Here is a 13,767-nt window from a genome sequence, read left to right as displayed (position 1 = left end):
ACATCCCAGAGTTGAAGCTGTTCTGTACGGAGGAACGGGCTAAAATTCCTCCAAGTCGGTGTGCAGGACTGATCAACAGTTACCGCAAACGTTTAGTTGCAGTTATTGCTGCACAAGGGGGTCACACCAGATACTGAAAGCAAAGCTTCACATACTTTTGCCACTCACAGATATGTAATATTGGATTATTTTCCTCAATAAATGACCAAGTATAATATTTTTGTCTCATTTGTTTAACTGGGTTCTCTTTATCTACTTTTAGGACTTGTGTGAAAATCTGATGATGTTTTAGGTTATATTTATGCAGAAACAAATTCTAAAGGGTGCACAAAGCACCACTGTAAACAATAAATAATAAGAAAACATGACTTTTCTTATCAGATTTATAATACAAGTCACAACAAGCTTGTTTCCCTCCTCCCCGAAACATGATTAACATTTAACAATATTTCATAATAGAAGAAATTATAAACAATTTACAGGAGCTGCTCTTGCCTTGTGGCTTCAGTGAGCTTGCGATGGATCTCTTCGTAAACGTCAACGTTAAATGTTCTTTGGACAAAAGACAAGGCCATCTTCAGAGCTTCCACGCGTAACTGGGGGCAGTGATCGGCGATGAACTGCAGCCGCTCGATCCTCATCAGCCCGCTGTAGCTGGATGCGTACTGCTCCAGATCCTGTAGGAAGAACGAAAACTTAAAACGGCACGGATACACAGAGAGAGAGAAGGGGGGAAAAAAACCCACCAACCACATACTGGCACAGTGATAAAGTAACAGGAGACCTCATTCTTTCCCTGTGGCGCTGTAATTCCAGGAACACACCGTGCTCGTTTTCATAAACCTCATTTTCGGTGCGTCACGGTGTAATTCCGGCTGTGTATCGAGCTCTGATAAAGCACAACAGCTGCCAGGAGGTTGCCCAACCCCACTGTTTCGAATAAACATCAACAGGCTTGTGCAATATTGATTTTTCACAACTAGCAACTTTTTATTTTAAAATATCACAATAATGATGCGATCGTTAAGAACCAATAGCATAAAAAAAAAGGAAAAAAGAAACCACTTCCACTACTTGAGGTTTAAAAAGAGTCGAGGAGTGCATAAAAATATTAACCGAGTAAACAGGAAACATGGACATCGAGGGGATGATGGATTTTAGGCGCTTCTGCAGTAATGCACAGTAAACTGAAATAAATAAAATTTCTGGATGTAATTTACAAACAGTTTGCCGTTTCTGAGCATCTGCAATGAAAAGAACCGCTTTAATTACTTTCTAATCATCATCGGCGTTAACGTCATTTGTAAAGTGTTCAATCTGACACTTGGTTCCAGACCTATTTAACCTTTCTGGGTCAAAATCTTCTCATATTTTGGGTGATTGTTTTTTGGAGGTGTCCCTAATAGAACATAGTGAAGCGATCGTGAATACGTACTTGCCGAACACACTATTTTTGGTTTCCGTTACCGGTCGAGTGCGTGCGCCATGTGCGTTTTGGCTGTCGCGTCTCACTGGAGCTTTTCGTTTTTCTCCATTTTGTGTAGTTTGCTTGAGTGTTTTGTTTGCCAGTTGTGGTGTAGCTCCAGACCCAGTTTTGGCGTCGGTTCCCTCCAGGCCTTGGACTGCCGTGGGTGATGCCTGCGCTCCTCGCTATGGACTGCGGTGAACTTGTTACTCTTTTTACCATTGGAGTTGTCCAGTGCGGCGGTGCTTTTGTGCTTGGTGCGGTGTTCTGAGCGATGCTGCCCAATGGCATCGTGTTTGCTGTGCAAGTGGTTTGGGACATACCGGCACTCTGTGCGGCGGTGCTTCTGTGCTCACTTTGTGGATCCATGGCGCGGTGTTCCGAGTGATGCTGCCCGACAGCAACTTATTACTAGATTTTATCACACATTCAAAACATTCGCTGTTCGAGTTTGCAGAAATCAAGAGATGCACGCGAATCGAGAGCATGTAAAATGAAAAGAGGGCGGAGTTTCCAGGAAGCGTTGGGCAGGGCTGTAAGCAGGGACAAGAAAAGAAACTGCACCTTTGGCATGCAGGTCAACGATAATTCTCACATAAGCATATTCGGACATTTATACACGGCGCTCCGACACAGAACACGTTAAAAACTGCAGGCCTGAAATTAAAATACAATATAATCAGAGTAAACATCACTGGATCTCATTGCAGGCTTGCTAATCTAGCAAGAACAAGGTTAAACAGAACGTTTCACAAGATTCAGAAAAATATATATGTTATTTACCAGCTGGGAGGTCCGTATGGTGAAATACTGTGACCGAGGTCTTGAAAGTTCTGGGACGAGGTCAGTATTCAAGGCTGAGGTCACGATATTTCACCATATGGACCGACCTTCAGCTGGTAAATAATATATTTATTTTTTCTTTACCAAATTCTAACAGAAAACGAGAGCGCCTGAAAGGGAAAACCGAGCCGAGCCGCCATTTTGAATCCTCATTCACGGCTGTAATGCAAATGGCTTCCTCCTCGGTATACAAGTGCACTTCCATGGCAGGAAAAAAAAACTACATTTTGCCACCTATGTAGTCCCCGATTTATACAAAATTGAGTCATTCAGGATTCAGCCATGTTTTTGCTCGGCGTTAGCAACAGTTACAGGTTTTTAGCTTTCTCCTGAAATGTTTTTTTATTTCTTCTTCCTCAGGGAAGTAAAACTCGCTTTCGCTGTGATGACTGTAAAATAAATGCAAAAATAAATGCTGACAAAAATTGCTACGATGTTTGTTGTTGCGAACGAGCAAGTCGCCAGAGGTCCGTATCGTAGGATACGGACCCGCTCGCCAGCCAATCAGAGCACAGGATTTGATGGAAACTGGACCGTGAAAAAAAAAATAAAATTTAATATTTTAAACCCGGGTTTTGTAAACCTCAGTAACTCACAATCGCAGAACATATGACAGTGTACTTAAAATTTTTCCCCACCGTGATGAGATTTATTTTCAATGGACTTGACACGTACCAGGGTTGGATTCTCCACAACGTAGTTGGTGTCGGGTGCATTCTGCTGGTCTTCCTGAGGGTCGGCATCGATCTGCATGGGCTCCACCGACCCCTGTGCAAGAACGAAACAGCAGTGTGATCAGAGTCACACACTTAACATCACACATTAACATCATCGTCTCTGTAACTCGGGACACTTTCCTCAACCCATGGCTGCTCTCATTGTTAACCGTAAAACAAGACAGCACTCGACCTCTTTACGTTTAAACAAGTTATACTGTAAAATACACAAGTATGTCCTTTGGATCAAATACACAAACAATCGCTTGTTAAATCTGTTCAATATTCACCACGAGCTCTACCTCTTCTTACACACTAGGTGGCAGCACCAAACAGCACAAAGTTTGCATATAGGAATTTAAGTCAGCCTGCTTCGAGGCAGTTAAATCTAGAAGTTACACTAATCAGAGAGTAAGAGACTACTCAGCTTTTCCACACGATCCAGAATTCAGAACAAATCCATAACACAGCCATCCAAAGAGCATTTCATGTAAATCTGAAACGTAGGGTTAAGATCCACGCCTGTGTGCTACACTTGATCTAAGTCACACTCGCGTCTAAAACAAATTTCGAAGCACTTCGTTTGTTCTGCTGATCGTTTTCCTGATTTGTATCGTCAAATTCTCTTTTTTTTCCATAATACAACATATTGATGTTGCAGTGGTTTATCACTATACATTAAAGGAACAGTCCACCGTATTTCCATAATGAAATATGCTCTTACCTGAATTGAGACGAGCTGCTCCGTACCTCTCCGAGCTTTGCGCGACCTCCCAGTTAGTCAGACGCAGTCCGACGCGTTGTCACTCCTGTTAGCAATGTAGCTAGGCTCAGTATGGCCAACGGTATTTTTTGGGGCTGTAGTTAGATGCGACCAAACTCTTCCGCGTTTTTCTTGTTTACATAGGTTTATATGACCAGTGATATGAAAAGTTCAGTTAAAAAAATTGAAAGGTAGCGATTTTCTATGCTATGGAAAGTGCGCACTATAATGACAGGCGTACTAACACCTTCTGCGCGCTTCGGCAGCGCATTGATATCCGAGCTCCGTATTAATGCGCTGCCGAAGCGCGCAGAAGGTGTTAGTACGCCTGTCATTATAGTGCGGACTTTCCATAGCATAGAAAATCGCTACGTTTCAATTTGTGTAACTGAACTTGTTTCATATCACTGGTCATATAAACCTATGTAAACAGGAAAAACGCGGAAGAGTTTGGTCGCATCTAACTACAGCCCCAAAAAATACCATTGGCCATACTGAGCCTAGCTACATTGCTAACAGGAGTGACAGCGCGTCTGACTGCGTCTGACTGACTGGGAGGTCGCGCAAAGCTCGGATAGGTACGGAGCAGCTCGTCTCAATTCAGATAAGAGCATATTTCATTATGGAAGTACGGTGGACTGTTCCTTTAAAGCGCACGTTAAAAAAAGTACAAATTAAATATATTAAAATGTTATTTTTATGGGTTAATGTCTCATATAGCCAGTATCAGGATATTTCTCGTAGTGTCATCATATCATGCCTACTGATGACTGTTTTGAAGAGCTAAGCATACAGTAGTGCTTGAAAGTTTGTGAACCCTTTCGAATGTTTTATATTTCTGCATACATGACCTCAAGCGTCAGGTTTTCAGACGAGTCCTAAAAGCAGACGACGAGAACCCAAATCAACAAATGAGAAAAACGATCCAAATCATTGAGTAGCAAAAGTACGTGAACCTCTAGACATCTCAGTTAATCTGAAGGTGAAAGGAGACTCCAGTGTTTTTAGTCAATGGATGACAATCAGGTGTTGAACAGGCACCATGGTTTATTTCGAGAACAAGTCTGATCTTTACAACACGTTTGTGGAAGCGCATCACGCCACAAACAAAGAAGGACCTCAGAAAGAGAGTTGTTGATTCTCACAAAGCTGGAAAAAAGGTCACAAGATCATCTGCAAAGCATTTGGACTCCACCGATCCTCAGGTCAGACAGATGGAGGAAATTCAACATCACATCACATCACTGTTCCACTCCCCAGGAGTGAGAGACCAACAAAGATCATTCCAACAGCAAGGCGTGTGATAGTCCTAGAGGTCTCAAAGGAACCCAGGGTAACTTCTCAGCAACTAAAGGCGGCCCCGCTCACATCGGCTAATGTTAATGTTCATGAGTCCACCATCAGGAGAACCCTGAACAACAGTAGTGTGCACAGTAGGCTGCAGTAGTGTGCATAGTAAACTGCAAGGAGAAAGCTCTCTCTGTTCTATGTTCAACTAAAGTTTGCTAAAGATCACGTGGCAAAACCAGAAAGCTACTGGAAACATTTTGTGGTCAGATGAGACCAAATAGAACATTTTGGTTTAAATGAGATGTGCTATATTTGGAGAAAGGAAAAAACACTGCATTCCAGCATAACAATCTTACACCATCTGTTCTGTGAAACATGGTGGTGGTAGCATCATCATTTGGGCCTGTTTTGCTGCATCTGGACCAGGATGGCTTTGTATCACTGATGAAACAACGAATTCGAAAGGAAAAATGTCACGACATCTGTATCTCAAGAGAATCTCAAGAGAAAGTGGGTCATGCAGCAAGACAACGACCCGAAGCACACAAGTCGTTCTACTAAACAGCGGTTAAAGAAGTTAATGTTTTGGGATGGCCAAATCAAAGTCCTGACCTTAATCCAATAATCAACAGTCACCACAAATGTATAGCTGCAGTTACTACACAAGGGGGCCTGAAAGCAAAGGTTCACATACTTTTGCCACTCACAATGTAATAATGGAGCATTTTCTTCAATAAATAAGTAACCAAGTACAATATTTTGGCCTCGTTTCTTTAACCAGGTTCTCTTTTCGGACTTGTGCGAAAACCTGATGTTTTAGATCCTATTTATGTAGAAATCTAGAAAATTCTAATGGGTTTACAAACCTTCAAGCGTCACTGTACATCCTGGAGAACAAAAGGTGAGCCAAACTCAATGTTAGTCCTCGTATCAGAATGATCATTTTACCCTTTATGACAGTTTTGTACATAAAAAAAAAAATTTATACAAGTACTGAGAAAATATATAAATGTTAAATCGGTGCCTGTTATCACTAGACACTTTAAGGAATCTCTTTAATAGCAATTTAATCTCTGAAGGTGTTCGATATCTGTCCTGTGCGTGCTCCTGGTCCATGATGAGATCTTTAAAAGAACTCAGAAGTTCATCTCAGAATCCAGCCGCGCCCTGCGACTGTGGAAAAGGCTCGTGTGTGTTACCTCCAGGACTAGTGAGGAGCGTGTCGGAGGAAGACGCAGAACTATCACTGCTCCTGTCCTTCCACTCAACCCTGACCCTGACCTCATCTGCAAGAAGCAAAGCAGTCACAGCTATGTGCATTAGAGAGGAATGATGTCACAATAATCACACGTCACAATACATGGCTCTAGCACATGAAAAAACAAATTAAAGGCTGCAGTACAAGCTTTAAAGGAACAGTCCACCGTACTTCCATAATGAAATATGCTCTTATCTGAATTGAGACGAGCTGCTCCGTACCTCTCCGAGCTTTGCGCGACCTCCCAGTCAGTCAGACGCGCTGTCACTCCTGTTAGCAATGTAGCTAGGCTCAGCATGGCCAATGGTATTTTTTGGGGCTGTAGTTAGATGCGACCAAACTCTTCCGCGTTTTTCCTGTTTACATAGGTTTATATGACCAGTGATATGAAACAAGTTCAGTTACACAAATTGAAATGTAGCAATTTTCTATGCTATGGAAAGTCCGCACTATAATGACAGGCGTACTAACACCTTCTGCGCGCTTCGGCAGCGCATTGATATCTGAGCTCTGTATCAATGCGCTGCCGAAGCGCGCAGAAGGTGTTAGTACGCCTGTCATTATAGTGCGGACTTTCCATAGCATAGAAAATCGCTACGTTTCAATTTGTGTAACTGAACTTGTTTCATATCACTGGTCATATAAACCTATGTAAACAAGAAAAACGCGGAAGAGTTTGGTCGCATCTAACTACAGCCCCAAAAAATACCATTGGCCATGCTGAGCCTAGCTACATTGCTAACAGGAGTGACAGCGCGTCTGACTGCGTCTGACTGACTGGGAGGTCGCGCAAAGCTCGGATAGGTACGGAGCAGCTCGTCTCAATTCAGATAAGAGCATATTTCATTATGGAAGTACGGTGGACTGTTCCTTTAAAACATGCCTTGCATCTCACTTGGTGATGTCATAAAACACATCAGTCTCAATAACCGTGTACTATGCCTTTGACTATTAAATATCACATCATCTCTGTGTATCACAGTAATACAGGGAGCAAAAACACCAGGCGAACAAGTTTCCCGTTAATAAACACAGACAACTGGCAACCAATTGTTCCAGATCCGAAGACCGATCTGATGTTTTTGTGTCTTTTCACAGCACGATCCTAAAACGTCTGAACTTTGGTATGAGTACTAAAACAGAGATGCCTACCCCAAATTTTGAATTTCAGTATTCTTTAAAACATTTTTCAGTATTTTGGAATGACTTTCAGTAACATTAATTTATGCGCATTCCCATTATAAAAGAGGTATATATACACCAATATGTTTAACATTTAAATTATTAAAAAAGAACTGTTGTGTGAACTGAATAAACAAAACGCGAGCAGCCATCTCAACTGAATTTCCACTCAACAAATTTCTAGAGCATACAATACATCACATTTTTATAAATACAATAGTGTTCCCTGTTTGCAGACATTACGGTTGACTACCAATCATTGGTATTGAATGTAACTCCTCAAAAGTATTATATTATATTGCCTGGCAAAATGTTCCACCTGTTAACGGATTCTAATAAAATTTAAAAAAAATTTCTTATTTCATACCAAAGAGAGTCCGACATTGTTATCTTAATGTCCCAATATATAAATACTTCAGCATAATGCTTCAGAAGAGACACTGAATAAAATGACATTTATAATTGTATTTAAAACAGTGGAATGATCAATTTTTTGCCACAATCCCAACAGCACTAATCATAAAATTCTGTTTTTGATCAGACTACATGTACATTTGTACTTGCAACACTGAAAAGACTTTGAATTAAAGAAGTACAGCCAGTGTTTGATATTTCAGTGAATAAAAATCAGACATGTAAAAAGAAACTGAATAAGTTTAACTCACATTTCATGGCACTAATTGGCAAGTTCAACTCCAAGCACAGGTCAACCATCACCGCTTCAGCACGGGTCACGTTTCGTGTCTTTTCATCCACAGATTTCGTAAAAAACTGCTGGATACCCCCAGATTTACTTTCCGCCTGACTCGCCATTTCAGCATACTCCATATGTTTTTTTTTTGTAGTTGACATGCCACGTGCAGTCATCGTGACCACCACGAGTGATGTTAATGTCAGTTCTACACAGTTTGCAGTGCGCGTATCCATTGCCCTTTTGACTGGGTGTAATGCACGGCCATTCTACCGTATCGAAAATAGCGCAAACAAATGTGCGGAATCTGCGCATGTCACACACAGCATGTGCGGAATCTGCGCATGTCACACACAGCATGTGCGGAATCTGCGCATGTCACACACAGCATGTGTGGTTGTCGTAAAAATAAATAGCCTAGCCGTGAATTGCGCATGGATTGAAAAAGTTGCTTGGACATTTAAAAACAACTCACTGGAATTTAAGACTTTATAATAATTTTGTACAGAATAACACTGTTTGCCGTAACATCGTATTTACATAACTTTTCCGTACAAAATACGGCCAATCCGTACTAGTAGGCATCTCTGCTAAAATTTATATATTATATAAATAAGCACTGCCTAACAGCGGAGCTCCTGATGAGTGTATAAGCAAAATATTTGCAAAGGCACAAGATCAACCTGAATAGAATGATAGGATGACAGCACCATTAGGACTAATTCCCATGCACCTGTTCCTGATTAGTGTGCAGTCACAGCACATACATATAAGAACTCTCAGTAAGACACAGACTTCGTGAAGTATATGCTCTGTACCCTGCGTCTAATGTTACATCACTTTTCTGGTTTTGACCCTGTTTGTGTTTTTGGACTGAGTATTGTATTTTTCTCGGTTATCCTGTCTGTGCCTCACTCCACCACAGCCTGTGTCTATATTTTGGATCTATTTGCTAGCATGTTTTCAACAAAACTCTTCCTGCGATTACATCCGTCGATCACCCTTACACGACAGAAACTGTCAACTGTCCAACAAGCGAGTGGATTAATAACTGTTTTAACTAGTTTTATATGAAACTATTGTGAATATTTTCTGTAAAACGCGTTAATAAATAATCCCACATTATTTTTTAAAACTCAAATTAAAAATAAGCGCTGGATAAAATCCCATCTATCTTATGGAAATAAAGATACAAATTTCGTTGTCCAGTGGTTGTGTTTATGAGACACATTGCCTTCCGCTTATGGTCAGGTTCCCTGTGATGGTACAGGTACATCTTTCATTCAAGGTCATCAAAAATCAAGTCGATGCATTACCGTTACACAAAGTGTGTAAGGAGCGCCACTATCATGTACAGCAGCGTTGCTGTTGCTCAGAGTTTTAGACACCATGCACATTTAGTCCAGTTTGTTACAAACGCACTTTAGCGGTGCTCAGTAATCATCGATATGCGAGTTGTCTGGTCTTAATCAGTGTCAGTTTCTGCTGGTATCTTTAGGTGGACGGTTTCACAAGCAGCAGTGATGCTAAAAAAGAGTTGCTCTTCTCAGTATGAGAACACCATGTCTGTGCCACTGTACTGAGAATAAAGCTCCACTTAAAACAAAACAGGACAGAGATGGGCTTCTAGGACTGATGGAGGGAAAATAATTGGCAAGTATAGACCCCTTCGCAGTAAATGTCATTCATACGTAAGCGGAAATTGTGCGCGCAGCCTGGACCCAAAAAAGACTCAGTGATGCCTAGTTGTTGTGTTTTCGGGTGTCAGAATCGTAGCAGTGATGGGGTTAAAATGTACAGAATTCCAGCAGGATCTCACCCATTCCAAAAAAAAAAAAACGCCGACGTCTATGACTACAAGCCATCAAACGTGTAGACTGGGATGAAAGCACTATCAAAAATGCGCAGGTTTGCAGCGCCCACTTCATCACAGGTAAGATCAGGCTATTTATTAAATCTTTCTTTTTTATTCTTTCTAGTCTTCGTTTACTGATGTAGCAAAATACTTTGGTAACGTTTGTCTGATTAGCTGGGTCATAGTTACACAATGTAATGAATATTGTTAGCATGTTAACTTAGCTTTGCATGCAATTTTGTTTGTAGGAGAGGTCTCGCTTGACTCAAGCAGTCCAGATTTTGTGCCATCATTATTTGTGTATGCCGAAAATCACAATTTTAAAGCAAGGGTGGAAAGGTAAAATTGTGTGCCCTCACTCTAAATGCCAACTTACGTTGACTGCTCTAACCTAGCTCCCGCCCCGTTCAGTTTCATTTCTGCTCTCTGCCTCTCGCTTTTTACGCAGCTCTGATTTCTCTTAGCTGCACTCTTTACACTATCATTCCTTTCATGCCATCACCTCCTGCAAATTGCTGTTTAGTGTTGGTATTTGCTGTTGTAGCTAAAGCCACATTGCCATCACATCACTGGCATGATTTGATTAAAACAAAATGAATATCCCATTGTTAATCAAGTTGTACATGCCCGCACATAATCATATGCGTCTAAAGACTTGTAGGCACGAAGTTTTTCGTGGGTGTACACTGAAGTCTTGTCAATAAGGTACGAGTATATATCTGCCCATTGTATACGAGGGAACTTACTAACATCATCCGTCCACTCTTTAATTAAATGCGGATCCGGTAGGCGATGTCCACTTGTTAGAGTTAACTTATTTATGTAGCATTCTCGATCTTGTAACGACAATTGTTTGGCATAATCTGACAGCTCATAATGCCGGTCTATGGGCAGCGCCATTGTTTCTGGGTCCAGGCTGCGCGCGCATCCTAGCAACGGTCAGTTTGTTTACAAACATGCGAAGGGGTCTATACGCCTAGAAAGATGACGTTAGTGTTACAAGCACATTTACACATATATAGTGATATAGTCTGACGACCCCTGCCCTGTCTACCAGCTTTCAGGCAGGGGATCTTACACCTTGGTTATTTACTATTAGTACAAATATGCACGTGATTACAGAAAACAGAAAATCATGCCTGCTGACTGGTTGAGAAGTTCCTACTATTTCTCAATAATCACCTCGAGCAACTCGGCAAAACAGCAGGCGACTGCTTCGTCGCCGTAAGTGAGAAAGAATTACAAATTCAGAAAGAAAATGCTGTTCCTAAAAGCACTAAAGATGCTACGAAGTTTGGTCTAAAACTATTCAAAGATACGGTGGAGTTGGGAGGTGGAGTATTTTATCGATTTCAAAACCAAGTATCTGATGTGACTCGGCATAGATAAGGGACAAGTCTGCACTGCGCCGTGATCACACTTACATGCCGCTCTTGAAGATTGAAAATTTTTTGAAGAGGATTTATTGGAAATAACCACCTGTGTACTTTTTACAAAAACAATTATCCACCTCAGGCTCAGTGAATAATTGTTAAATAGTCATTGTGTGTGTGTGTCTCTCTTTCTCTGCAAACGTCTTTCCTTAGATCCATTCCAGTCTTTGTCACGGCCCTAAGATCCACGTCGTGACATTACATATTTGTTCAGATCGGATCGGTCTAGCCTGCCAGCTCAAAAGGGAGGGTCCTCATATCATATCTGCTTTTAACGTGAATACACCCGTTCTGCTGGAACACCCAAAAAGGTTTCTTAGGCAGTGATGGTTCGAGTCAATTTCCTTGCGAACATTAAGTGAAGCCCTTGAACTGTGTGTGCTGATGCCACATGAATGATTTTGATGTAATCAGCCCACTGCCCTCCACCGTTGTCGATCTTGTGCGGTCTCCGTCATCTGATGAAGGGTCATGTCTGTCCATTCTGTGATGTCATCAATCCAAACCCGTCTAGGCCACCCCTTTCGGTTGCTTCCATCAACCATACCAAGCACGATTATCCTCAACAAATCAGTCGTCCTTCATTCTACACACGTGCCCAAACAGCCGAACTTTCCTCCTCATGATGGTCGTCACATCATCTTCCAGGTGCACGCACTACCTGATTGCTTCATTCATCACATAAAGGAACCACTTCACATCAAGTAACCTTGAAAGCTTTCAGTCTTCGCTCATCATCTTTCTTCAAACGTCCAAGTTTTGGAGGCATACAGCAACACACAACTTCTACGTGTGATTACATAACTGCATGAATACGAGTGTGTGCATCTCTCTCTGAATCATCTAAACTAACCACTGCACCTACACAGGGTAATTTCAATAAAATAAAAAACTAAGGTGTCCATAACGTGTGTGGACTGACCACAAAAATGAACCCAATGATATTTTAAAATGCCCACAGGATAAATTTTGTCTTTACAGATGTGTGATAATATTCAATTTAGAAAAAAGTAATGTATGGATTATTTGAGAGGTTCAAAATTCAACCGATTTTACAGATAACTCCTTATTCAAGTGCACTAGATAAGGAGTGAGTGATTATTCTTCCCTTAAAGTGCAGCCCTAATGCTGAATAAGTACTAAAAGGAACCCCAGATTCATCAACACTCATCAGTCAGTTAGCAAAGCGGTTCGCTAACTAGCAATGGACTTGAATGAACTGCAAATTAGCTTAGCTAACACTGCTGTAACCTTCAAAGCAAGTCAATGGAGGACTAAAAACCGTGTCACTATTCACGCTTAGTGTTTAATACGTTAGATTAGATTTTCGTTTCAGCCAGGCACCACAGCGTCAGCACACACAGCTAGGAAGCTAGCTCGTGCTAAGAGCTCGCGCCGATCTGCGGCCCGCACTGGGCAGAATTAGCCATTAGCATGACGACCAAAGCTAATGCTAGCAACACACAAAAAACGGTCGGTTTGTTGCACTGAAAGCCTCCAAGCAGGACGAGTTGAAATGATTTTATCATTATACATAAACCAGGTGTTTAAACTCTTCTACATTCACAAATCAGCACGGGTTGTTTTAATGTATATAAAGTAACTCATTTTAAAAATATCCGAAAGAGTTTTACCTGAAAGTTAAAGACCTGCACGGGCAGAGGCATCTCCTCCTGCTTCTCTGCACAAACCAGCAGCGAGAGCACACAAACACATCCGGGGCATGAACGTGCGCGTAACCCGGCGCCATGCGTGATGACGTCAGGAGAGCGAGGGTAGACGTTTTAAGGCGTGTGCTGCAAACTCTTGGTGTTTATGTTTTCACTGACCAGCTTCCAAAATAAAATGAAAAGAAAAGTAGAAAAATAAAATAATTATTTCCTTTGGCTTTTTTTTCCTGAAAAAGGAAAACAAAATGGAAAAAGGGGATGAAAGAATAAATGCTTTATTATTCTAAAATAAATATAATGGTGAACTAATGTAATTGATCTTTATGAATTAATATTTATTGGTTATGAAATTGTGTACTTTAAGTAAATTACATTTAAATATTTTAATTTGTTTATTTCATTGAGACTGTAGCTTCTTTCATGTGCCATTTTATGTGCATATTGATTGACTAACAGACTGATTACATTGACTTGAGTAATTGACTGATTGGTCAGTTGATTGACCAATTGATTAACTGACTGGCCATCTCACTGACCAATTGGTTGACTGACTGACCGATTGACTGACTGACCAATTGATTGACCAACTGACTGACCAATT

The 13,767-nt window shown here is 41.1% G+C and overlaps 1 protein-coding gene across 3 annotated transcripts in view; it reads right to left on the bottom strand.

Moving 5' to 3' along the window:
- gps1 (G protein pathway suppressor 1) overlaps positions 1-13,211 on the bottom strand; it is a 32,585-nt gene extending 19,374 nt beyond the window's left edge. The window contains exons 1-3 of one of the 3 annotated variants that reach the window (XM_060902129.1): positions 13,131-13,211; positions 2,984-3,076; positions 481-677 (exon numbers count right to left, since the gene is read on the bottom strand). In XM_060902129.1, the coding sequence (XP_060758112.1) occupies positions 481-677; positions 2,984-3,076; positions 13,131-13,163 (323 nt within the window). In that variant the 5' untranslated portion in view covers positions 13,164-13,211. Of the gene's footprint in view, positions 1-480; positions 678-2,983; positions 3,077-6,276; positions 6,375-13,130 lie in introns of those variants that run through there. The other 2 variants (XM_060902127.1, XM_060902128.1) reach the window with 2 other exon arrangements.
- Between the last annotated feature and the right edge of the window lie 556 nt (positions 13,212-13,767).

This window comes from Neoarius graeffei, chromosome 20 (assembly GCF_027579695.1).
Source record: "Neoarius graeffei isolate fNeoGra1 chromosome 20, fNeoGra1.pri, whole genome shotgun sequence".
NCBI lineage: Eukaryota > Metazoa > Chordata > Actinopteri > Siluriformes > Ariidae > Neoarius > Neoarius graeffei.
Note: the sequence above shows the minus strand (reverse complement) of the source record. Positions and strands in the feature narration are given on the sequence as shown.